The sequence below is a fragment of the Schistocerca serialis genome, chromosome 10, assembly GCF_023864345.2.
Source record: "Schistocerca serialis cubense isolate TAMUIC-IGC-003099 chromosome 10, iqSchSeri2.2, whole genome shotgun sequence".
Lineage (NCBI taxonomy): Eukaryota > Metazoa > Arthropoda > Insecta > Orthoptera > Acrididae > Schistocerca > Schistocerca serialis.
The window spans coordinates 165,564,021-165,588,642 of NC_064647.1; the positions used below are offsets into that span (position 1 = coordinate 165,564,021).

Below are 24,622 nucleotides of genomic sequence, written 5' to 3' on the forward strand. Positions count from 1 at the left end.
GTTTGTTGCAGATAAAAACAGCACATTCAAATAAGACAGTCTTTACACCTTTTAAAACTGGTAGCCCAAAGAAAACTACTACTCTTAATTTTAAGATGTACCAGTGATAAGTTGACAATTAGTTGTTACCCAGCATCTGTCATTAGCGCGCTCAGAAAAACCAGTAACCTTGAAGTCCAATTTTCTTTTAAATTGAACAGTTCCTTAACAGTTGAATCGACTAAAAATTTAATCAGTCGGTTCTTTTTTACAAGTATCACTTCCTGGCTCGACTGAGACAGCACATGAAACAACCCCCTTTTTGAAAACTTATCAATTCTAGAATGAAATTATCACTCTACAGCGGAGCGTGCGCTGATATGAAACTTCCTGGCAGATTAAAACTGTGTGCCAGACCGATACTCAAACTCGGGACCTTTGCCTTTTGCAGTAGAGCACTTTCCCGCGAAAGGCAAAGGTCCCGAGTTCGAGTCTCGGTCCGGCACACAGTTTTAATCTGCCAGAAAGTTTCACTTAGCAATTCGCTAACATGTTACAGCCAAACCCAGAACAATTATTAAATGTACTAGGCAACCTAAATGGCCCACTGTAAATTCCTGTTCCTGTTGCCAAGTCTAGTTTCCAGGCAATCTTCCCACAACTGCTGCTTAAATGTCAATTTGGCAGCTGACATTCCTTTTCGATTCACTTAAACGAGCCAAGGATTCTTTGAAGCCACCTGTCATTATAAACACCCTGTATTCCACATGATGTGGCACAGACATTAAGATGGCTTATAGCAACCTTCGCAAGCTGTATAGAGACACCACGTGGTGCAAGTGTTAAAGTCATTACTGTAGTGGCCGTGTTACAGCTACACAGTGATTGACATCTCAGTGCCTTTCCCACTGGCCCAGCAGAGTCCACTCTCCCACTGCTGCACAGCACCTTGGTAGAGACCTTTCTAAGGAAATCATTGTGCCAATATTGGCACACTCAAGCTAGGCAAAGAGCTTCCACAAGAAATTATAGTACCTAAATTGGCACGAAGGGGCTTCACTGATTTTTACAGCTTTTATTTCAGTTGATGCTTATTAACATGTGAACTGATACTGAACAATAATACACTGTTTTCTCCAGTTTTGAGTGCTTCATACTTGTTTTCTGCAGCTCTGTAAATCATGAATGCTGAATATATCTGATTTGAGCAATCCACAAAAGTACTCCAGAATGAGATTTTCACTCTGCAGCGGAGTGTGCGCTGATATGAAACTTCCTGGCAGATTAAAACTGCGTGTCAGAAAGTTTCACAAAAGTACTGTCCAATATCCTTGATGTCCTTTTGTTGTAGAATCTTAGATCATATTCTGAACTCAAATGTAATGAGGTATTTTGAACATATCGACCTCCTCCATACTAACCAGTAGCAATTTTGAAAGCATTCGAATTACAGTTCTTCCTATTGTTAAGACTATGTTACTGCCCTTCTTGTTAACATACATCTCTCTCTCTCTCTCTCTCTCTCTCTCTCTCTCTCTCTCTCTCTCTCTCTCTCGTCAAGAATAAGGTGCTGCATATCTCCAAGCTGCGAGTTTATTTTAGAGGCAGAAAGATGTGATGGTATGTATGTTCTTATGGCTCTAAGAACATCATCTCAGTTGTAGAATCAGTAAAATGTATGAACTCTTACATTCTGAATCCTTGCTTCATGAAGTAGATTTGGAACTACATTTTAATCCAGAAGAGGCCCATGGACAAGCAGAGAAATCCAGGAAAAACATATTTTTGTAAAATTTCAGGAATTCTGAATTATTTTAGCTTTCAGTTAAATTTTGACTAGTAAAAACAGATAACTGTAACAAACAGTTTTACTTTAACCCACTACTACAGAATAATACTGCAGCAATAAAACATAAATGAGAGAATAACTCACAATAAAATTTTTGTTACAAAGAAAATGCACCATTTACAACAAGAAAACACAGTGCACCCACAAGCATTTCCTAACAGCAAAATGTGTCAAAGACTATTCAATACTTCGTAACAACAAACTGTTTTCAGTGTGTCTTTCTAAAGTGTGACATCACAACTGTTTACATTTGTAACAGGGTGCACAAAAAATAAATAAATAAATAAAATAAAAAAAAAGTGGGTGCTGGTTTGAGAAGCATTAATTTTAAAGTAATTTTCCTTTTACACAAAATGAATTCTTGCATCATGGAACGTTAGCCTCTCATTCAAAACATGACACTGAGGAGGAGCCACTTAGAACAATTTCAGGTCCAGAAGACCAGCCATTTATGCCCTTATTTAAAATTTTAGACATTTGTGTTTGATATATCTAAAAGGGTAACACATGCTAAAAAAGACAAAGCTTCAAGGTTAGTTTTCATATTTATTTTAGTTCTTTCCTAGATTACCAATTATGCAATAACAGGAAAAAGTATAATTATCCTTTAAAAAAAAAGTGTGAGCAAAGTTCTCTAGCAGTTTCACACATAATTGGTTATTCTACGGAAGAGTTGTGCTTGACGGAATATGTACTCAGCTAGGTAACTCTTCAAATAATTGGTGCACAGCAGTGAAATTCATAATCGTACTTAATAGGTATTCAGCTGCTGTAGTTAAAGTTGTGCTCCAAGGATCCTGCCTAGCCACACACTCAGAGAGAAACAGCTAATCATTTTTGATAGCCAGTTTTATGTGTGAAAGCTTAGCTTTTCTTTTAGCTATAATTTTTGTATAATAATTTCAACTATTAATTTTACCTGTTTGTGTGTTCATGCTACTTAAGTGATGCTGCTATTGGCTGACAAAGGTGCAGCACAGTCTTGATTTCAGTGCTTCAGAAGCTACTGTGCTGTATTTGATGGAATTTATATTTATGCTTTCATAATACAAAAATATGTAGTGTACACGTTGCTGTGCATCAGATGTATTTCCAAAAAGTGTTGTTTCATGCTGGATTTTGTTTCCTAAAATGCTGTGAAGTTCTATGCTGGTGTATAAAACTTTTACCTTTCAAAGGATTAATAAGTTTTACAGTTCCAAGGGAAAGTATATTGTCACTTAACATAGAAAAAAAATGTACTTTCACATGGGGAATAGTCCATTTTTCACCGGAAAATTTGGGATTGTGATGTTAGCAAACATGCATCAGGAAGAAGTAGACTCACTGATTATTGATTCTTATGATTAAGAACCTAGCCAGTCTGACAGAGGAAATGTATTTGAAAAGGAAAAGACAGTGAGAAAAAGAGAAGCACAGACAAGGGGAGGAGTGTAAGAAAAATGAATAGGAATTCAGGAAAGGCATACACATCAATTGCTAAGAAAGAAGTGCCAACCAGTTCATTTAAGTACAAGAATTGCTGAAAATGTCCAAGAAAGTGTAGCAAGAACATCAGTGGGACTGAATCATGGGAGGCATGTTCCATGGATTTCTGAAAGTTATAGAAAAGCAGTGGCAATGGTCACATTCTGCAGACGCCCAGTCTGGAAGACAAGTGACAGAGTATATTCCCCTGAAAGGTGGTTGTGAAGTTGAAATTTTTCTAGGGTTTATCGTTATGAGTTTTCATGTATCAGAAACATTTGTGCAATACTTATAAACTCTGAACATTCCTATGACAGAGCATTGGTTCTTTGAGTGGGGAGTGGGGCCACTCTTCAGTGGAGTGTGATTGTCAGTGCCAATATGGAGAGCAAATTTAATATCTGTAACCCTTCAGGGTAATATACCGTATTTACTCGAATCTAAGCCGCACCTGAAAAATGAGACTCGAAATAAAGGAAAAAAAAAAAAATTTCCCAACTGTAAGCAGCACGTGAAATTTGAGACTCAAAATTCAAGGGAGAGAAAAGTTTTAGGCTGCACCTCCAAATCGAAACAAAGTTGGTCCATTGTAATACGAGACACAATTTACGTCGAATGAATGACGATACAGCTACAGTAGTTTGGTTCAAGTCGTAAGCTTAGCAGTTAAGCTTTACCAGGTAGCCATTGCTATGCGTCAGGCGCTCCGTCCGTATTTATACGAGTACCCTTCCTTTTTCACGTGCTTCGTCTGGTTTGAATCGATTGCTTATTTTGCTTTGATCTGATAAGTCCCGTTTTCTTTGTTATAGGTGTTTACGTCACTATAAGCTGAAAATGCATTACTGTACTCAGTCATGCATTGTTTGTCGCATTCTGATAGTGCGTGTTTACGGCCTGTCGCCGCTCGCGGTATGGCTTGCTTTTGTGCACGCTACCGCCGCTTACAATTAAGAGAGAGAGAGAGAGGGAGGGAGGAATCGTCTCACTAGCGAAACAATGGCAAGAGACTGCTATTTGTTGTTACTTACACTGCTGCTTTCTTTGATAATGATCAACAAAAACCAAATAATGGACTGCATATGATAGAAAATGTTTTGAACGAGAATTTAGCGAAAATTTTTCTCCGTCTGAAAATCTTTGCAGACGCCTCTTTAGTACATCACATTCTGCGCGGAAATTAGAGTCATCTTAGATTTAAAAATCTAGTCAGTTGCTGTGCTTCATTTCTGACTATCACTATTAGGCATAAAAATAATACGAATATAAACGTGACACGATATGTATATTCTTCCGCGTTTGCTGTTGTCTCACTCTAGTTTCGTAGTTTATTAGGCAGACAGGATTTAAATGAGATAGCAGCAAACACGAAAGAATACATGGCACAATGTTTATATTCGTATTATTCTTATGGTGAAGAGAATACTGCATGTGATTCACATTTCATCAGGTTCCTATTAGCAACGATCTCTTCTCACAGGTAGGAAAAAATTCAGAACGTAGAGTTGGCCATATTGACAAACATCCCAAACAGTCTTGCCAGTCGGATTTTTGTAGTACATTGAAATTCTGCTACATTCGAAGATGAACAATACGGAATTTGTATTTACTTCGTTGGATAATGTATGAAAATGCAGTGGTCGAATGGTCGAAACTCGGGGCGGAGAAAAAAAAGCTTGTCTTCCACCTTTTTTTTTTTTATTTATTTACTGACGCAGAAATTTTGGCGCCAGTATTTATCTTTGTGCCTACAAAGCATGCCTGTGTAGCCCTACATATATTCGACGGCAGAAGTTAGTTGTGGCGGCACCTACCAACATTTTTCAGAACTTCCGCTTGCTTTGCACTCGATTCTAAGCCGCGGGTGGCTTTTTGGATTACAAAAACCGGAAAAAAAGTGCGGCTTAGATTCGAGTAAATACGGTACTGTTGTTTAGACTGCTTCGAAACAAAGGATGTATGATGATGTTGAAATGGATCAGAGGGACTTGGTTTTTGGTGCTGTGCAGAAGGAACCGTCGAAAAACACAAAAATTGACACTGAACGAAATAGAACACAATTAGTTAAGGTGATGCAGCTTTATAATTGTAAAAGTTATGTTAAACACACATTTTTCCAAACATTTTCATGATCAAAAATTAAAAAGTTTTTCAGGAAGTCCCAATTTTTTATTGTCTATAGTGACACCCACATTTATGTGGATACTCTGCAAAGCACATTTAAGTGCTTAGCAGAGGGTTCATCGAACCACTTCACTATAATTCTCTATTATTCCAATCTCGTACAGCGCACAGAAAAAACGAACACCCATATCTTTCCATGTGAGCTCTGATTTCCGTTTCTTTATGGTGATCATTTCTCCCTATGTGGAGGGGTGTCAGCAAAATATTTTCACATGCGGAGGAGAAAGTTGGCGATTGAAATTCCGTGAAAAGATTCCGCTGCAATGAAAAATGCTTTTGTTTTAATGATGTCCATCCCAAATCCTGTATTATTTCAGTGACACTATCTCACCTATTTCGCAATAATACAAAATGTGCTGCCCTTCTTTGAACTTTCTCGATGTACTCCGTTAATCCCATCTGGTAAGGAGCCCACACTGCGCAGCAGTATTCTAAAAGAGGACAGGCGTGCCTTGTGTAGGCAGTCCCTTTAGTAAATCTGTTACTTTTCTAAGTGTTCTGCCAATAAAATGTAGTCTTCGGTTAGCCTTCCCCACAACTTTTTCTGTGTGTTCCTTCCAATTTAAATTGTTCGTAATTGTAATTACTTGGTAATTAATTGAATTTACGGCCTTCAGATTTTAGTGATTTATCATGTAACTGAAGTTTAATGGATTTCTTGTAGCACTCATGTGGATGACCTCACACTTTTCGTAATTTGGGATCAGTTGCCAATTGTTGCACCATACAAATATCTTTCCTTAATGGTTTTGCAATTTGTTTTTGATCTTCTGATGACTTTACTAGACAATAAACAGCAACATCATCTGAAAACAATCTAAGATGGCTGCTCAGATTGTCTCCTAAATCATTTATATAGATAAGGAACAGCAAGGAGTCTATAACATTACCTTGGGGAATGCCAGAAATCACTTCTGTTTTGCTCAATAACTTTCCGTCAATTACTATGAACTGTGATCTCTGACATAACTGAGACAATATTCCATAAGCACACAATTTCACTAAAAGTTGCTTGTGTGGTACAGTGTCAAAAGCCTTCTGGAAATCTAGAAATATGGAATCAGTTTGAAATCCCTTGTCAATTGCACTCAACAATTCGTGTGAGTAAAGAGCTAGTTGTGTTTCACAAGAACGATGTCTTCTAAATCGGTTTTTACTGTGTGTCAATAGACTGTTCTCTTCAAGGTAATTCATAATGTTTTAACACAATATATGTTCCAAAATCTTTCTGCATATCAACATTAATGATATGGGCCTGTAATTTAATGGATTACTCCTACTACCTTTTTTGAATATTGGTGTGACCTGTGCAACTATCCAGTCTTTGGGTACAGAACTTTCGTGGAGCGATAGGTTGTATATGGTGGTTTAAGTATGGAGCTAATGTATCAGCATACTCTGAAAGGAACCTAATTGGTATGCAGTCCCCAGAAGACTTGCTTTTATTAAGTGATTTAAGTTGCTTCACTACTCAGAGGACATTTACTGGTACGTTACTCATGTTGGCAGCTGTTCTTGATTTGAATTCTGGAATATTTACGTGGTCTTCTTTTGTGAAGGCATTTCAGAAGGCTGTGTTTAGTAACTCTGCTTTGGCAGCACTGTCTTTGATAGTATCTCCATTGCTATCTCGCAGAGAAGGCAGTGATTGTGTCCTTCCGCTAGCATACTTCACATAATGAGCACAATCTCTCTAGATTTTCTGCTAGGTGTCGAGACAAAGTTTCGTTGTGGAAACTATTGTAAGTGCCTTGCATTGAAGTCCACACTAAATTTTGAGCTTCTGTGAAAATTGCCAATCTTGCAGTTTTGCATCTCTTTAAATTTGGCACGTTTTTTTGTTGTTTCTGCAACAGTGTTCTGACCCGTTTTGTGTACCAAGGAGGATCATCTCTGTTGTTTGTTAATTCATTTAGTGTAAATCTCTTCTAGTTGGAAATGAAATATGATGGAAGACTAAATCTTCAGGTAGAGAAATAAAGACTTGATGGATCTTTGCTGCATTGGTATTATTAATGAATAGATTTTACAAAAATTTTAAAGAAGAGAAAGCTGGAGATTAGTCCACAATGGCAAGGGTTGTGTTGAAGTTAATGAGAAAGTTAATGTTCAGTGGTGACACTGGTATAAAAATCCACTAATAAGTTTTTATTTTAACTGCAATTGATGACTTTTTTAATGTGGAAATAAGGTTTTTGTACTATATTTTCTCAGCCAAGTGCGTGCCCGCAAAATGTAAAACCTCTAGACTGATTCGCTTGGAATTACAATGACGTATCTCCTTAGCCTTATATTAAACAACAAATAATAGTGAACCAGTCAGTAATATTTTTTTAAAGTTATAGCGTCATCTTCACAGGTTTTTTAGTGTGGTGTTTAGTGGTGCAGAGATTTTTCATTAAAGCTTGGATTAAGTCACTGAAACATGAAATTTGCGTATTGAAATACCTTCTTTCATTTCTTTTGTAAAATTGTTAAAATGGAGTTGCATTCCTCTGATCCTCACGCAGTGATACATTCCCATGATTAGCTTTGATTACTCAGTGTTCAAAGTGAATGCTTGATTCACACCTCATAAATATTTATAAGATTTAAAGTTGAGCAGTGGTTAGCAACTTGTAAATGCTGGTCTAAATGTTCGGAAATATAAAATTGTGCATTTAACAAGAAGTGGAAAAGTACTGGCGTATGATTATAGTATCAATGAGTCACATTTGGATCCAGTCAACTAGTACAAATACCTGAGTGTAACAGTTTGTGGGGGGTATAAAGGGGAAATATCACATTGGTAAAACATATGGCAAATACTGTGAAAACACTGAGTTTACAAAGGAGGCAGTGTAAAAACATTCATGCATTCCTTTCTAAAATTTTACATTTGTGTGGGTATCATTCCAGACAGGACCAAAAGAATATATTTAAAAATTTAAAATAATAAAAAAAAACAGGCAGTGTTAGAAATGTTCAAAAAACCTGATCTGCTAGAAGCTTGTAAGTAGATGTCAACTGTGCCATGATAACCTATATAAAAAGTGCTTAAAGAACAGTTATTAATTGAGGAATGTGGGAAATACTACAGCAACCTGTTTGTTGCTCCCATGGGGACTCTGAAGACAAGTTCAGACAAATTCGTGTGCACAGAAAAATTTAAGCAATTATTCTTCCTCTTCACTGTACATGAATGGATGGAAAGAGATCCTTCATATGTAGTACAGTGGGAAGCACCCCATGCCATACTCTTCAATAGTTTGTAAGAGTGCAGATATAAAGGTAGTGTTCAGTACAAATCGCAATATAAATAAAGAATCAAGATAGCTTAAGGCCAGGAAATGAGACACTAAAAAATGAGTTTTGCTGTTAATACAGCAAAATATCTGACGATGACCATAATAGAGATGATATAAAATGCAGACTGTCTATAGCAAGAAAAGCATTTCTAGAAGAAAAGAAAAACGAAAAGGGAAAGAAAACATCAAATATGAATTTTTGCTAGAAAGTCTTTTCTGAATTGATTTTTAGGGAGTCTAGTCTCTTACACAAGTTAAAAAGGGTCGATGAGCAGTTTGAGCAACCAGAGAAGAAATGTGGTGCAACTGTTTGTAATTTTGTTCCTTTTACGATTGTGTAGCTTTCTTTTCTTTTTATTAATTATATGGTCTTCTGGCACTGATCCATGTTGTTACACAAGCACTTCCAAAGTTTGTTTTTTGAAATGGCCAAGAAGATAAAATTATACTTCATAGAACAAAAGTGTCAGTTATCATTATCAGTTATGGTGAACCATGACGTACAGGGTGTAACTAAAGTCCGGGAACACTATATTATTTATTGCACGAGAACTAAACATTGTAAAGATGTTGTGCATATTGCAATTTGAAGAGAATCTCTGAAAGTTTTTTACAAATGTTCCATATGTGAACCATGAGTGACCCAGCAGATGTCAATACAGTAATCGAATACTTGCCATACCCGTCCCAGCATGGCATTGTCTCTGTGGCACTCACTTCCCATATTCTCTCCCGGAGCTCTGCTATGTCATGTGGTAGGAGGCAGTACATACACCCAATCTTTATTGTGTCCCCAAAGAAAAAGTCACACGGAGTGAGATCTGGCGATTGGGGAGGCCATTTCATGAAACAACTGTCCCCTTCTGTAGCACTGCCAATCCATTGATGCGGCAGCTCCGCGTTCAGGTATCCACGAACTTCACGATTAAAATGGGGTGGAGCACCCTGTCATTGGGGCCATTTAGAGTTCACGGGATGCACAATGCACCGATTTCTTTTGACTCCTTATGAATGTGTCTCTTACGCGATCCACATTCACTTCACTCACACCGGGATGTCCGCTTCTCTTTGCTGGGCACAAGTAACCCATCATAACAAATTTATTGTGCCAGTGGTAAATGGCCTTCCTTGTTGGTGGCTTCTTACTGTACCTGGTTTTAAACATTCGTCAATCTCCAACACACAGAAATCCCACTCTGCACCTGAACTCGCCATGTTTGCGACTAGTGCTGACTGTCGGAAAGTTACCAGACTATGATCGGGTGGTATCCATGGGAGGAGGGGGCTTTCAGGGTCCCTCTTCAAAATTTCATATGTATGATATCTGTACAATGTTTTGTTCTTGTGCAGTAAATAATTGAAAGTGCTGCTGGACTTCATGTACACCCTATATTTATAAATGCCTTTATAGCAAATACATCAATTGCCTATACAGACACTACAATGTTTGAATAATGAGTCACTGTGTCATGGGTGGTATGACTGCACAATCCATTGTAGAGTAAAGATATGCAACAGCCCAAGACTCGAATGTCAACTTTTTATGATTGCCGAGTTAGCTCACAAGTTGCATGTGTTGATATTTTTCGGCAAATAGAAGATTGTAGTATTTGACAGCACAGTTATCTTTGGGCAGATGTTAATTTATTTGACAAAAGTTGTGAAATAAGTAGACTAATGTGGAATTTCATAAATATATTCCATCTGAGAAGACACAGTGTGGCCCTAAGAAATACAAGCAAATATAACACACAGATATGTCCTACCCACCCTACTCATCTGGTGGTACTTCTGTTTCCAAAGCAGCCATGTAAAGCTGCTGTTAACGTGTCTTCCAACTATGTGCAGTCATGATATTATGGTTTTTCCTTCAGTATGTTGGCTGCTACTGTATTCTGCACTAATGACAGGTTTATCCGTTTCAGGTGCCACGCGCCAACCAACATGTTCCCATTAGCGCAAAGTCCACAATTTCCGCAGGCTCATTCATTTGGTAATGCAAGTTTGACGCCGACATCCACGGTGCCATTGTCACCTGTTGTGGAAGGTACAATATGTCAACCACCAATGATCACCGCAAGCAGGTGCAATAATGTGTCAGCTGCAGGCATTACAAGATTTGAGAAAGAAAAAGTTGTTTACACCTGGACAGTTACGGGCATAAAGAACTGGCCCGAGGACGTGAGCAGCATAGCATCTACTTCTTTCCGTCACCCAAATTCGAGCGAGTGGTGCATGGTGCTGTCGAAGAAAGGCAACGAGTTACATCTCTGTTTCTGGTTGAAAGTAAGCAAGGAACCTGCCAAAGCAAACCTGAAAGCTACACTTTCTTTAGGTGGAGACGAGAAACGCGAAGTGTATCCGCCGTTATACTGTACACTTAAAGGGGGTGAGAAGTCAGCACCAAAGTCTATCAGTGACACCTTTCCCATTACAGATGGTTACAGGAATGTGGGTGACAGATTGACATTCGAGTGCGAGGTGGAGATTATGTGCATTGTGTGGGACGAGTTGCCAAGCGCTTCTGCTCTGGAGACTGAGCCCGGCCTCGCTAGAGACTTCGGTAACTTGTTGGAGTCCCAAGATTTTTCAGACTTCATTCTGCAAGCTGGAGATGTCAAATTCAAAGCGCACAAGGCAGTGCTGTCCACCCGCAGCCCTGTCTTTGCCAGAATGTTGCAGCAGGATATGAAGGAAGCACAAGAAAACTGCGTCTACATCGAGGGCGTGGAACCGGGTGTGGTGGCAGAGGCACTGCGTTACATGTATACAGCCCGCGCGCCGGCACTGCGCGATATGGCCCGGGGCTTGCTGGTGTTTGCAGATCGTTACGACCTGTGTGAGCTAAAGAGCCAGTGCGAGGTGGAGCTGGCGAGGCGCCTCACCATAGACAATGCTGCCAATTCTGCAGTCTTTGCTGTGGTCAACTCATGTGATGCCCTACTCAAGGCTTCTGTAGCTTTCATAAAGCGGCATATTGAAGAGGTGATGGGCACTACAGGCTGGAAGGATGCCCTCCACAGCGACCCTGACTCTGTCGAAAAGATCAGTCAACTCATCGCAGCTGGTTCCCAGAGGTAACTATCAGTGTAACAATCAGTACTTACTGTGTGTACTAGTGCTTAGTAAGTCAATTATTTTAATGGGTCTCATAGTGGCTGTTCATCCTTGTCTAGTGGGTGATCAAGCCAACTACAATTTTTGAATCGGTCAATAAATGGCACATAATCAGCCCTTGATCACATGTACCGTAGACAACATTATACTCAATCTTTATCACTTTTTTGTATAAACTTAACAGTTACACAAATTAGAAGTAATCTTTCAGATAACAAAATGTTACACGTATATTAGAGGTGTCCCAAAAATATTGTGACAAACTTCTAATGGAGGTGGGTCATGTTGTGAGGATTGATAATCATATAGCAACCTGTGGCCACAGATGTCAAAGGTAACTGCTAGCAGAAGTCCAATATTGGAAAGGAAATGAGTCACTGGGAAGATGTATCGGGCGTAATGAGTACACATGGTTTACAATATGAACATGGCTCAAAATGTTAAAACAGGTGTTCGAAGTTTGCACCACACATGCCAGACAGACGTAGCATTGACTGCCAGACATACTTAACACACCAGGAGTTTCTTTGGTTGTAGCAGCTGTACTGACAATCCTTGGGAAGAGATCCATTTCAGACTCCACAGGATCGCAATGGATGAGAGATTTCATAGCTCCCCAAAAGAGATATAAATATTGGAATTAATCTGGGAAGCTTGGACCCAGGGAACTGGTCCACCATGCCCAATCTATTCATGTCGGACTCACCTATTCAGATAACTACACGAATTACCATCTACAATGAGCAAGCATCATATTGGAACCCACATGCTGCACCTCATATTTTCAGGAACATCTTTAAGCAAGCTGCAAAGAACCAGTTCCAGAAAGGTATTACACTTCACGTCGGTCTAGTGCAGGGCTTCACAACATACATGCTCGCGGAGCAAGCTGTGAGTAGCAAGGCGCGAGCACGGAGCAGTGCGAGCACGCTACCCCCACTACCGGACCAGAGCGGAGAGTGGGAGAGTCATGTGGGGCACACAACAGCTGCCGCCAGTCAATGTAAATCCACGGCCACCTGCAGGGATATCACTCACGAATTATTACTGCCACAAATGAAACAAATAAAGGAGAATGTACACGTGCCACATAATTTTATTAGCTTAGTGTATGCCTCTACATTCGTATTAATTTGTGAACTGTTACACAATAAAAGGTGTCACAGAAGTGTGGGATTCTCGGTTATCTTGTACTTTTTGCTCTTTACAATTGTGTCTAATGTTCGGAGTAATTGTTCTCGTGCATTGTAGGCGCAGCATGCAGTTTAAATTTTGATCAGACAATGCGTTTCTCAGGTGCGTCTTGTTACATTTCATTGCAGAGAACAGTTGTTCACAAACATACGTGGATCCGAACATTGATATTATTGTAGCCACCAGTTCGTGCAAACGAGGAAATCTATCCTGAGGGAAGTGTCTGTAGAATTCCAAAATGTTTTTCTTGTTCTGAAATTTGTCTCTGTATTCTCTGTCACACTGCAGGTCAATAATTTCTTGCTGCAGCTCAGGACGAATCTCTTAAATATTCGCTGAATATGGAGAGAACAGATCAAAATCACTGTCTAGTGCTGTCAGATCTTGAAAGCATTGATCAAATTCTTCCTTATGGGCAACTAAACTATGTGAATAACGTTCACAGTCTTTGTGAACATCTTGCATGGATGATAATTTAGGAAAATGAGCTAGATTTCCTGTTTCCAGCTGACTCGCCAAAAGTGTCAATTTCATTTTAAAAGCTCGTATTCGATCTATAAAATGAGTAATTAGCAGATCTTTACCCTGTAGTGAAATGTTCAAAGCATTCAGATTGCTAGTTAAATCTGCTAAGAACGCAAGATCACATTTCCATGAAGGCTATTTCAATTCAGGAACACACATGTTATTTATTTCCATGAACATATTTATCTCACCTAATAGGCAAAAAAATCGATTTAATAATTCGCCACGACTAAGCCAGCGGACCTCGCTGTAATAAAGCAGGCTACCATACTGGCTTTCTATATCCTCAAGAAAGCTCAGTGCAAATGAGCAAAGAAACTGTGCTGCAGTTGATGTCTGTCTGGTATATGTTCTCAATAAATGCATCCATTGTGCTCATCTATTCCACACACTAAGTGCAGGTCTGCAAGCTCCCCGTTTCTGTAATGATCGTACTGCTCGTATACTGGCTAGCACTCCAGTGAGGAAATGTCACATTCTGCTCCAGTACTCCCGGGTACAGCACCACCTAGCGGTGTAAGACAATGTTTGCAGACACAGAGGTCTATGCACTTATGAGTCATGTTGTCAGTCACCTCACTTAGAGTTTGTCATGACATTGCTGGGACACCCTGTATATAGAAGTGAGACATCCATCATTAAGCCATCAATACACAATATTGTGTCAGAAGTCCTAGTGTAAAAGTCTAGCATGGTATTCTTGCACACTTGGGGTTTTGGGAAGATGCTATGGATTGATGCCATCTTATTATGATATGTCTTGTATATATAAATGCTTTATAATAGGTATGATAACTATTTCACTTTTGTGTTTTTATCTGACAGATTCTGACAATGACTTAAAGCTGAAACTCATAAAATTCTAAATTTATTTTAATTTTAAAAAAAGACCAAAACAGTCTATTACAAAGTCTGAATTAGTCAGTTTTACATTTTGACTGCATGTACATTCCTCTTTTAATATATGCTGTTTAATGAGACTCAGGGTTTTATTTAAGCACTTTTAACATCAATGTGTAAAACAGTTGCTCTACATTTACTTGTTCCCACAGTTACTTGCTCTTCCCTTGTTTTCATTTGTGATAAGCTAGCCACAGTATTCTGCAGGCCACTATGAGGTGTGTGGTGTAGGGTACGTACCATTGTTTATTAGGGTTTCTTTCCAGTCCGTTCACTTGTGAATGACGAGAAGAATGATTGTCTGAACGCCTCTTTGTGTGCAGTAATTATTCTAATTTTATCCTCACAATCCCTGTGTGAGTGATAGGTAAGGGATTGCAGTATCATATATACTTGAATAATCTGCGCATGTTTTTTCCCCGTATTTAAGGACGAAAAACTGGGATGCGTAGATTATTCGAAACGAGGTTGCTGCTGATCCACCTCCAACAATAGATCCAATTATATTATTGCATTGTTGAAGCTTCAGTCTGTGACAATGTCTTCAAACTTTCAAACTTGTTAATTATGGCTACAAGTTCTCATTAAAGCTTGTACAGTGCTAAAGAAAAACTGAAAATTATTGAAGAAGCAGAGACCATTGGAAATTGTGCAATGGGAAGAAAGTACAATGTGAGCGAGAGGTGTATTCACGACTGGCGAAAAAACAAAAACACGGCTTCAAGAAACTTAACAGTCATCAGCAGGCATTTCACGGCCAAAAAGCGAAGTATCCAGAGCTCGAAAAAAAGGCTCTGCTATTATGTAGACGAGAAGTGACGGTACAGATGTGCGGTGATGAGTGAAATGTGCCAACATACAGCATTGGCTTTAGCCAAAGAACTATGCATTATCAGTTTCAAAGCTAGCTTGGGCTGGCTATCAAGATTTTTCAGCCAAAATGGATTAAGATTCCGGAGGAAAACTACCATTGATCAGTGGCTTCCAGGCAATTACAAAGAAAAAATAGTGCATTTTCATCATTAAATGATAAATCTGCGATGCGAACAATCCGGTCCCTTCTTCTTGTCGAGTTGTGCCACAAACTCCTCTTCTCCCCTATTCTATTCAGTACCTCCTTATTAGTTACGTCATCTACCCATCTAATCTTCAGCATTCTTCTGTAGCACCACATTTCGAAAGCTTTTATTCTCTTCTTGTCCAAACTATCGTCCATGTTTCACTTCCATACATGGCTACACTCCGTACAAATACTTTCAGAAACGACTTCCTGACACTTAAATGTATACTCGATGTTAACAAATTCCTCTTCTTCAGAAATGCTTTCCTTGCCATTGCCAGTCTACACTTTATATCCTCTCTACTTCGACCATCGTCAGTTACTTTGCTCTCCAAATAGCAAAACTCCTTTACTACTTTAAGTGTCTCATTTCCTAATCTAATTCCCTCAGCATCACCCCACTTAATTCAACTACATTCCATGATCCTCGTTTTGCTTTTGTTGATGTTCATCTTACATCCTCCTTTCAAGACACTGTCCATTCCGTTCAACTGCTCTTCCAAGTCCTTCACTGTCTCTGACAGAATTACAATGTCATTGGCAAACCTCAAAGTTTTTATTTCTTCTCCATGGACTTCAATACCTACTCCGAATTTTCCTTTTGTTTCCTTTACTGCTTGCTCAATATACAAATTGAATAACATCGGGGAGAGACTACAACCCTGTCTCACTCCCTTCCAACCACTGCTTCCCTTTCATGCCCCTCGTCTCTTATAACTGCCATCTGGTTTCTGTACAAATTGTAAATAGCCTTTCACTCCCTGTATTTTACCCCTGCCACCTTCAGAATTTGAAAGAGAGTATTCCAGTCAACATTGTCAAAAGCTTTCTCTAAGTCTACAAATGTTAGAAACGTAGGTTTGCCTTTCCTTAATCTAGCTTCTAAGATAAGTCGTAGAGTCAGTATTGCCTCACGTGTTCCAACATTTCTACGGAATCCAAACTGATCTTCCCCGAGGTCGACTTCTACTAGTTTTTCCATTCATCTGTAAAGAATTTGCATTGTTATTTTGCAGCTGTGACTTATTAAACTGATAGTTCGGTAATTTTCACATCTGTCAGCACCTGCCTTCTTTGAGATTAGAATTATTATATTCTTCACCTGTCTCATACATCTTGCTCACCAGATAGTAGAGTTTTGTCATGACTGGCTCTCCCAAAGCCGTCAGTAGTTCTAATGGAATGTTGTCTACTCCAGGGGCCTTGTTTCGACTCAGGTCTTTCAGTGCTCTGTCAAACTCTTCACGCAGTATTGTATCCCTCATTTCATCTTCATCTACATCCTCTTCCATTTCCATAATATTGTCCTCAAGTACATCGCCCTTGTATAGACCCTCTGTATACTCTTTCCACCTTTCTGCTTTCCCTTCTTTGCTTAGAACTGGGTTTCCATCTGAGCTCTTGATATTTAATACAAGTGCTTCTCTTTTCTCCAAAGGTCTCCTTAATTTTCCTGTAGGCAGTATCTATCTTACCCCTAGTGAGATACGCCTCTACATCCTTACATTTGTCCTCTAGCCATCCCTGCTTAGCAGTTTTGCACTTCCTGTCGATCTCATTTTTGAGACGTTTGTATTCTTTTTTGCCTGCTTTATTTACTGCATTTTTATATTTTCTCCTTTCATCAATTAAATTCAATATTTTTTCTGTTACCCACGGATTTCTACCAGCCCTTGTCTTTTTACCTGCTTGATCCTCAGCTGCCTTCACTACTTCATCCCTCAGATCTACCCATTCTTCTTCTACTGTATTTCTTTCCCCCTTTCATGTCAATTGTTCCCTTATGCTCTCCCTGAAACGCTCTACAACCTCTTGTTTAGTCAGTTTATTAAGGTCCCATCTCCTTAAATTCCCACCTTTTTGCAGTTTCTTCCGTTTTAATCTACAGTTCATAACAAATAGATTGTGGTCAGAGTCCACATCTGCACCTGGAAATGCCTTACAATTTAAAACCTGGTTCCTAAATCTCTGTCTTACCATTATATAATCTATCTGATACCTTTTAGTATCTCCTGGGTTCTTCCATGTATACAACCTTCTTTCATGATTCTTGAAACAAGTGTTAGCTATGATTAATTTATGCTCTGTGCAAAATTCTACCGGACGGCTTCCTCTTTCATTTCTTACCCCCAATCCATATTCACCTACTATGTTTCCTTCTCTCCCTTTTCCTACTCTCGAATTCCATTCACCCATGACTATTAAATTTTTGTCTCCCTTCACTACCTGAATAATTTCTTTGATCTCATCATACATTTCATCAATTTCTTCATCATCTGCAGAGCTAGTAAGCATATAAACTTGTACTACTGTAGTAGGCGTGGGCTTCGTGTCTACCTTGGCCACAATAATGTGTTCACTATGCTGTTTATAGTAGCTTACATGCACTCCTATTATTTTTTTTTTTTATTCATTATTAAACCTACTCCTGCATTACCCCTATTTGATTTTGTATTTATAACCCTGTATTCACCTGACCAAAAGTCTTGTTCCTCCTGCCACCGAACTTCACTAATTCCCACTATATCTAACTTTAACCTATCCATTTCCCTTTTTAAATTTGCTAACCTACCTGCCCAATTAAGGGATCTGACATACCACGCTCCGATCCGTAGAACACCAGTTTCCTTTCTCCTGATAACAACATCCTCCTGAGTAGTCCCTGCCCAGAGATCCGAATGTGGGACTATTTTACCTCCGGAATTCTTTACCCAAGAGGACGCCATCATCATTTAACCATACAGTTGAGCTGCATGCCCTCAGGAAAAATTACGGCTGTAGTTTCCCCTTGCTTTCAGCCATTCGCAGTACCAGCAGAGCAAGGCCGTTTTGGTTAGTGTTACAAGGCCAGATTAGTCAATCATCCAGACTGTTGCCCCCTGCTACTACTGAAAAGGCTGCTGCGCCTCTTTAGAAACCACACGTTTGTTTGGCCTCTCAACAGATACCCCTCCGTTGTGGTTGCACCTACGGTACGGCCATCTGCCAGGTATAATACTTATTTCATTCATCTATTCAGTGGTTCGAGGATCAAATTGGCACAAATCTCCTGGATTTTCCTTTGTAAACGCACATTTGTCAACAATGTTTCAGTTCCTGTTTCAGTCATTAGGGACTGGACACTAACTTTGGTGCCATTATCAGCCTTTATACAACCGGAATTTCTTTTGGTTTTTTGAAAGATCGTTCGACAATATTCTGCTTTGTTAGACACTGTAAGCTTCATGCATTGCTCTCGTGGCAGCTAAATGTGTTTCATTCAGCATCTCTGTCTATAGCCCTATGCTTTGTTTTACACCTATTGGGCAATAATGTCCATTTCTTTAGAAGTTCCTTTACAGTGACTGTAAACAAACTTGAGCCATAGTTCCTCTACATGCTCCTGCCCTGTGCTGACAGTTTAAAGTTACTCAGATATAACACAACTGATTTTTTACCTATTTCACTGAACACACACACACACACACACACACACACACACACACACACGCGCGCGCACACATATATGCTTCTGCTTGTTTTATTTGTCCTTTGTGCTGATACCAGTTTCGATGTTGAACTGTGCTTTATTTTCAAAGAATTTTCTTGAGAATTTATTCTACTTACTAGCGATTCATCAAGAACATTTACACATTTCATGACACTATGTGAGCGTGGAAGTAGTTGCCAGGGAGTAACTGATGAAACCATAAGCAAATTCCTTTTTAACAAATGGTAATATATTCACTTTAATGGCGCCTAAAGAATATTTTTTATTTATTTTTAAAGAAATAGATTTAAAATTATAATCAGAAAGCACCCACTAAATATCAAGTTACAATTTATTCAGAGGCAGAAACAAACAAATCTTTGACTGTATGAGCTTTCGGGCTGAGAACCTTGCTGCTTCCTTTTGACACAGCTGTAGTTACGACCGCTCACAACAACCTCTGAAAGACTACACTGGTTCAAATCTGCAACACACCAGATTATTTTAACCTAAAAATTTTAACAATTCACACAAACACACAAACTATGCACCCCGTAGGAGGGATGGAAATGGTACAAAACACTAACATGAAAATATTAACTTTGCCACCGAAAGTGCAACTTGATTTTAACTTCTAGGAAAAGTCTTACAGTGGAAGGGTGGCAACTTTATATACTAAAATGACTATTTAAATAAAAGCCCATGGAATGCAATCTTATATAAAATTATACAAGGTTGGCCATACCAGTTAACATGCTCTACAGTACCGCCTCTCAAGATGATAGGCAAGATCAAAACATATTTCAGGAATTAGGCCGTTACACTCCAAGCAATAAATTCATTAACGCACTGAACCCGACAAACATGACAGAGGCAGCTACTAACGTACGGCAGATTGATAGGGAGATTACCGAACAATCCGAACCACAGGTTGCTCTAACCCACCCTACTCCACAAGGGAAAAACGGACCACCCAATTCATAAATAACCACCTTCCCGTGGGTGGATAAACAGAGAAGAATGGTGGGACGACCCCAAAACAAAGCAGCTTGTGACCTCACCAAGAAAACAAGTAAATGAAACAACATATCACCAATCACCTAACTTCTAATAAACTGCGATTTCTGGAGAAGACCTGGTGCAGCACCCCCAAATCGCTCTCCCGAACCGTCCGCTGCCAGCCGCTTCAACGGACGCAGGAAGGCGCGCCGATCTCCCGTCTCATGGCATTGCAGCTCACACCGGCCACACTGATGTCATGGGTTGACTCCTGTTGCTCTCGTGTCGACTGCGAACTCACTACCCCTCGCTATACTCCGCGGCCCACTGGACTCACGTGGCGACCTCACATGCACCGACGTTCAAGACGGACAAGTCATCTTGTGTCTCAGTGCGTGACTGACCAACCGATCGATCCAACCGCCAACAACCATTGCCTGAGCAAAATCGAGCAGACTGGCGGCCTAACGTGCAGACTCAGATGCAGGAACTAAGCCCCGACCGGGTGACCACTCGCTGAGTTTCTTACTGGCGGAGTGGAAAGACTCATTTTGCCGGCTTTAAAGGACGAGAGACAGACTAGCAAGCTGGGGATGAGAGACTGACCCCTGACTGACTGACTGACTGGCTAGCTCATAGCGCCCCTTAAATGCACGTGAACATGCAGATGTCGAAAGTTTTGCCACGACCAAGCCTTTATTTTTGTGGAGACAATTGAAGATAAATATGGCAAAGGGGAATCCATGAGTAAAATGCGGTCTGGTTCTTTGCTCATAAAAACATCTTCTGCTGCCCAATCTGAAGCCCTGCGTGCTTGTGACCATCTCAGTGACATCCCAGTCTCCGTCGCACCCCACCAATCTTTGAACTCTATACAGGGCATCATTTTCCACCGGGATGGGAGGAAGGTTTATCTGTTTAGCAAGAGTAATAGAAGGCAGATTTCAGACTACCTAACAGATCAAAACGAAAATCTCTGTTCCGACACTGACAATGTTGAGTGTTTATGGAAAAAGTTCAAGGCAATCGTAAAATGCATTTTAGACAGGTACGTGCCAAGTAAAACTGTGAGGGACGGGAAAAACGCAACGTGGTACAACAACAAAGTTAGGAAACTACTGCGAAAGCAAAGAGAGCTTCACTCCAAGTTTAAACGCAGCCAAAACCTCTCAGACAAACAGAAGCTAAACGATGTCAAAGTTAGCGTAAGGAGGGCTACGTGCGAAGCGTTCAGTGAATTCGAAAGTAAAATTCTATGTACCGACTTGACAGAAAATCCTAGGAAGTTCTGGTCTTACGTTAAATCAGTAAGTGGCTCGAAATAGCAAATCCTGACACTCCGGGATGATAAAGGCATTGAAACAGGGGATGACACGCGTAAAGCTGAAATACTAAACACCTTTTCCCAAAGCTGTTTCACAGAGGAAGACTGCACTGCAGTTCCTTCTCTAAATCCTCGCACAAACGAAAAAATGGCTGACATCGAAATAAGTGTCCAAGGAATAGAAAAGCAACTGGAATCACTCAACAGAGGAAAGTCCACTGGACCTGACGGGATACCAATTCGATTCTACACAGAGTACGCGAAAGAACTTGCCCCCCTTCTAACAGCCGTGTACCGCAAGTCTCTAGAGGAACGGAAGGTTCCAAATGATTGGAAAAGAGCACAGGTAGTCCCAGTCTTCAATAAGGGTCGTCGAGCAGATGCGCAAAACTATAGACCTATATCTCTGACGTTGATCTGTTGTAGAATTTTAGAACATGTTTTTTGCTCGAGTATCATGTCGTTTTTGGAAACCCAGAATCTACTATGTAGGTATCAACATGGATTCCGGAAACAGCGATTGTGTGAGACCCAACTCGCTTTATTTGTTCATGAGACCCAGAAAATACTAGATACAGGCTCCCAGGTAGATGCTATTTTTCTTGACTTCCGGAAGGCGTTCGATACAGTTCCACACTGTCGCCTGATAAACAAAGTAAGAGCCTATGGAATATCAGACCAGCTGTGTGGCTGGATTGAAGAGTTTTTAGCAAACAGAACACAGCATGTTGTTATCAATGGAGAGACATCTACAGACGTTAAAGTAACCTTTGGCGTGCCACAGGGGAGTGTTATGGGACCATTGATTTTCACAATATATATAAATGACCTAGTAGATAGTGTCGGAAGTTCCATGCGGCTTTTTGCGGATGATGCTGTAGTATACAGAGAAGTTGCAGCATTAGAAAATTGTAGCGAAATGCAGGAAGATCTGCAGCGGATAGGCACTTGGTGCAGGGAGTGGCAACTGACCCTTAACATAGACAAATGTAATGTATTGCGAATACATAGAAAGAAGGATCCTTTATTCTATGATTATATGATAGCGGAACAAACACTGGTAGCAGTTACTTCTGTGAAATATCTGGGATTATGTGTGCGAAACGATTTGAAGTGGAATGATCATATAAAATTAATTGTTGGTAAGGCGGGTACCAGGTTGAGATTCATTGGGAGAGTCCTTAGAAAATGTAGTCCATCAACAAAGGAGATGGCATACAAAACACTCGTTCGACCTATACTTGAGTATTGCTCATCAGTGTGGGATCCATACCAGATCGGGTTGACGGAGGAGATACAGAAGATCCAAAGAAGAGCGGCGCGTTTCGTCATAGGGTTATTTGGTAACCGTGATAGCGTTACGGAGATGTTTAACAAACTCAAGTGGCAGACTCTGCAAGAGAGGCACTCTGCATCGCGGTGTAGCTTGCTCGCCAGGTTTCGAGAGGGTGCGTTTCTGGATGAGGTATCGAATATATTGCTTCCCCCTACTTATACCTCCCGAGGAGATCACGAATGTAAAATTAGAGAGATTAGAGCGCGCACGGAGGCTTTCAGACAGTCGTTCTTCCCGCGAGCCATACGCGACTGGATCAGGAAAGGGAGGTAATGACAGTGGCACGTAAAGTGCCCTCCGCCACACACCATTGGGTGGCTTGCGGAGTATAAATGTAGATGTAGATCTTCTTCTCCAAACTGACGAGGAGTTCCGTGCAAACTTTGAGTGCTAAGTAGTTCGATTTATCCGCCTTGTATGGCGCGCCATAAAAACAAACACTCTGATACAGGCGTCTTTATCCTGGCCTACGAGGGGGACACCCTCCCAGAGGAGGTCAAGGTAATGGTGTATCGGTGTGATGTAAAAACTTACATTCCACCACTGATGAGATGCTTTAAATGCTTACGGTTTGGACATGTTTACCTGTTGCACCAATGATTCCCTGTGCGGTGACTGTGGGCGCCCCATCCATGAGGGGAGTGCCTGTGCTCCCCTGACAGTGTGCATAAATTGTAATGTGCAGCATCCTCCCTGCTCACCATCATGCCCAGTGTATGTGAAAGAATGACAGATTCAAGAGTATAAGACCTTAGATCGACTTACCTACACCGAGGCTTGTCGAAAGTATGACCGGCTCCGTTCCGTGCTTATAACTTCTACTTTTGCTTCAGTTACGTCCATTCCCACTCCTACCCCTTGCTTGCTCTTCCTAGCCCCCGCCCCATTCATCCCCTCTACCTCCCCATCAGTACCCATGCCCACCCCTTCAGGTGCTTCTCCCCCTCCCCCTCCCCCACTGGAGCAGCACTCCCCTTCTTCGGCAAATGCCAGTACTGGATCTCCGCCAGTACTGCATCTCCCTCCAGGGGCACCTCTTCCCAGCACCCTCCTGAAAGGCGATCTGCAGCTCCACATCGACCACGTAATCCACGACCAGTGGGTGCCAAGATTTCCAGCTGTAATTTCGTGCTTTACCTCGCTGCAGTCTGCCCTCTTCCTTCACAAGAGAAGAAGCAGAAACACAACAACAAGGGCGAGAACCCTCCGGTACCCCCTGAGGTGCCGCCTTCCCCTCCTCCAGCCAATGAACCAACAGAGCCTGACCTCACCTATATGGACATTACCCCATCCTGATCGGTGACGGATGGCGACTGGGCGGTGTGACCGGCTCCGGTCCGTTTACTTCCCCTTTGGACTGTGGCTTGAAAATCCTCCAGTGGAGTTGTAATGGATATTTGTGTCACCTCACAGAGTTGCAGCCTCTTCTTTCCTCCTACTCTACTGCTTGCATTGCTCTCCAGGAGGCCCATTTTGTCAATTCAGACTCGCCCACCCTTCGTGGGTTCCACACTTTGTCGGAACCGAATTGGCCCCTTGCGGGCTTCTGTGCTGCACCTTGGTCTGCAGGGACATTGTTAGTAGATGGGTTCCCTCCATACCACTCTGGAAGCAATTGCTGCCAGGGTCCATCTGGCCACTCCCATCACAGTCTGTAATCTCTACCTCCCACTTGACAGGCCACTCACATCCCTTGCCCTTACTACCCTTCAACAACTCCCTTCTCCCATACTGCTTCTAGGGGACTTTAGTGCCCACAACCCTCTTTAGGATAGTCACACGACTACTGCCCTGGGCAGGACAGTTGAAGCTGTTCTGGCAGGGCTTGACCTCTGTTTACTAAACACGGGCGCTCCCACACACTTTAGTGTGGCACACGGCACTTTCTCTGCCATTGACCTCTCCATCTGCAGTCCCAGCCTTCTTCCCTCC

The 24,622-nt window shown here is 40.9% G+C and overlaps 1 protein-coding gene across 13 annotated transcripts in view; it reads left to right on the forward strand.

Moving 5' to 3' along the window:
- LOC126424904 (speckle-type POZ protein-like) overlaps window positions 1-24,622 on the forward strand; it is a 112,992-nt gene that overhangs the window by 39,951 nt on the left and 48,419 nt on the right. For 10 of the 13 annotated variants that reach the window (XM_050087739.1, XM_050087742.1, XM_050087743.1 and 7 more), the window contains one exon: window positions 10,677-11,843. In XM_050087739.1, coding sequence (XP_049943696.1) covers window positions 10,677-11,843 — 1,167 coding nt within the window. The remainder of the gene's footprint in view (window positions 1-10,676; window positions 11,844-24,622) is intronic. The other 3 variants (XM_050087746.1, XM_050087745.1, XM_050087747.1) reach the window with 1 other exon arrangement.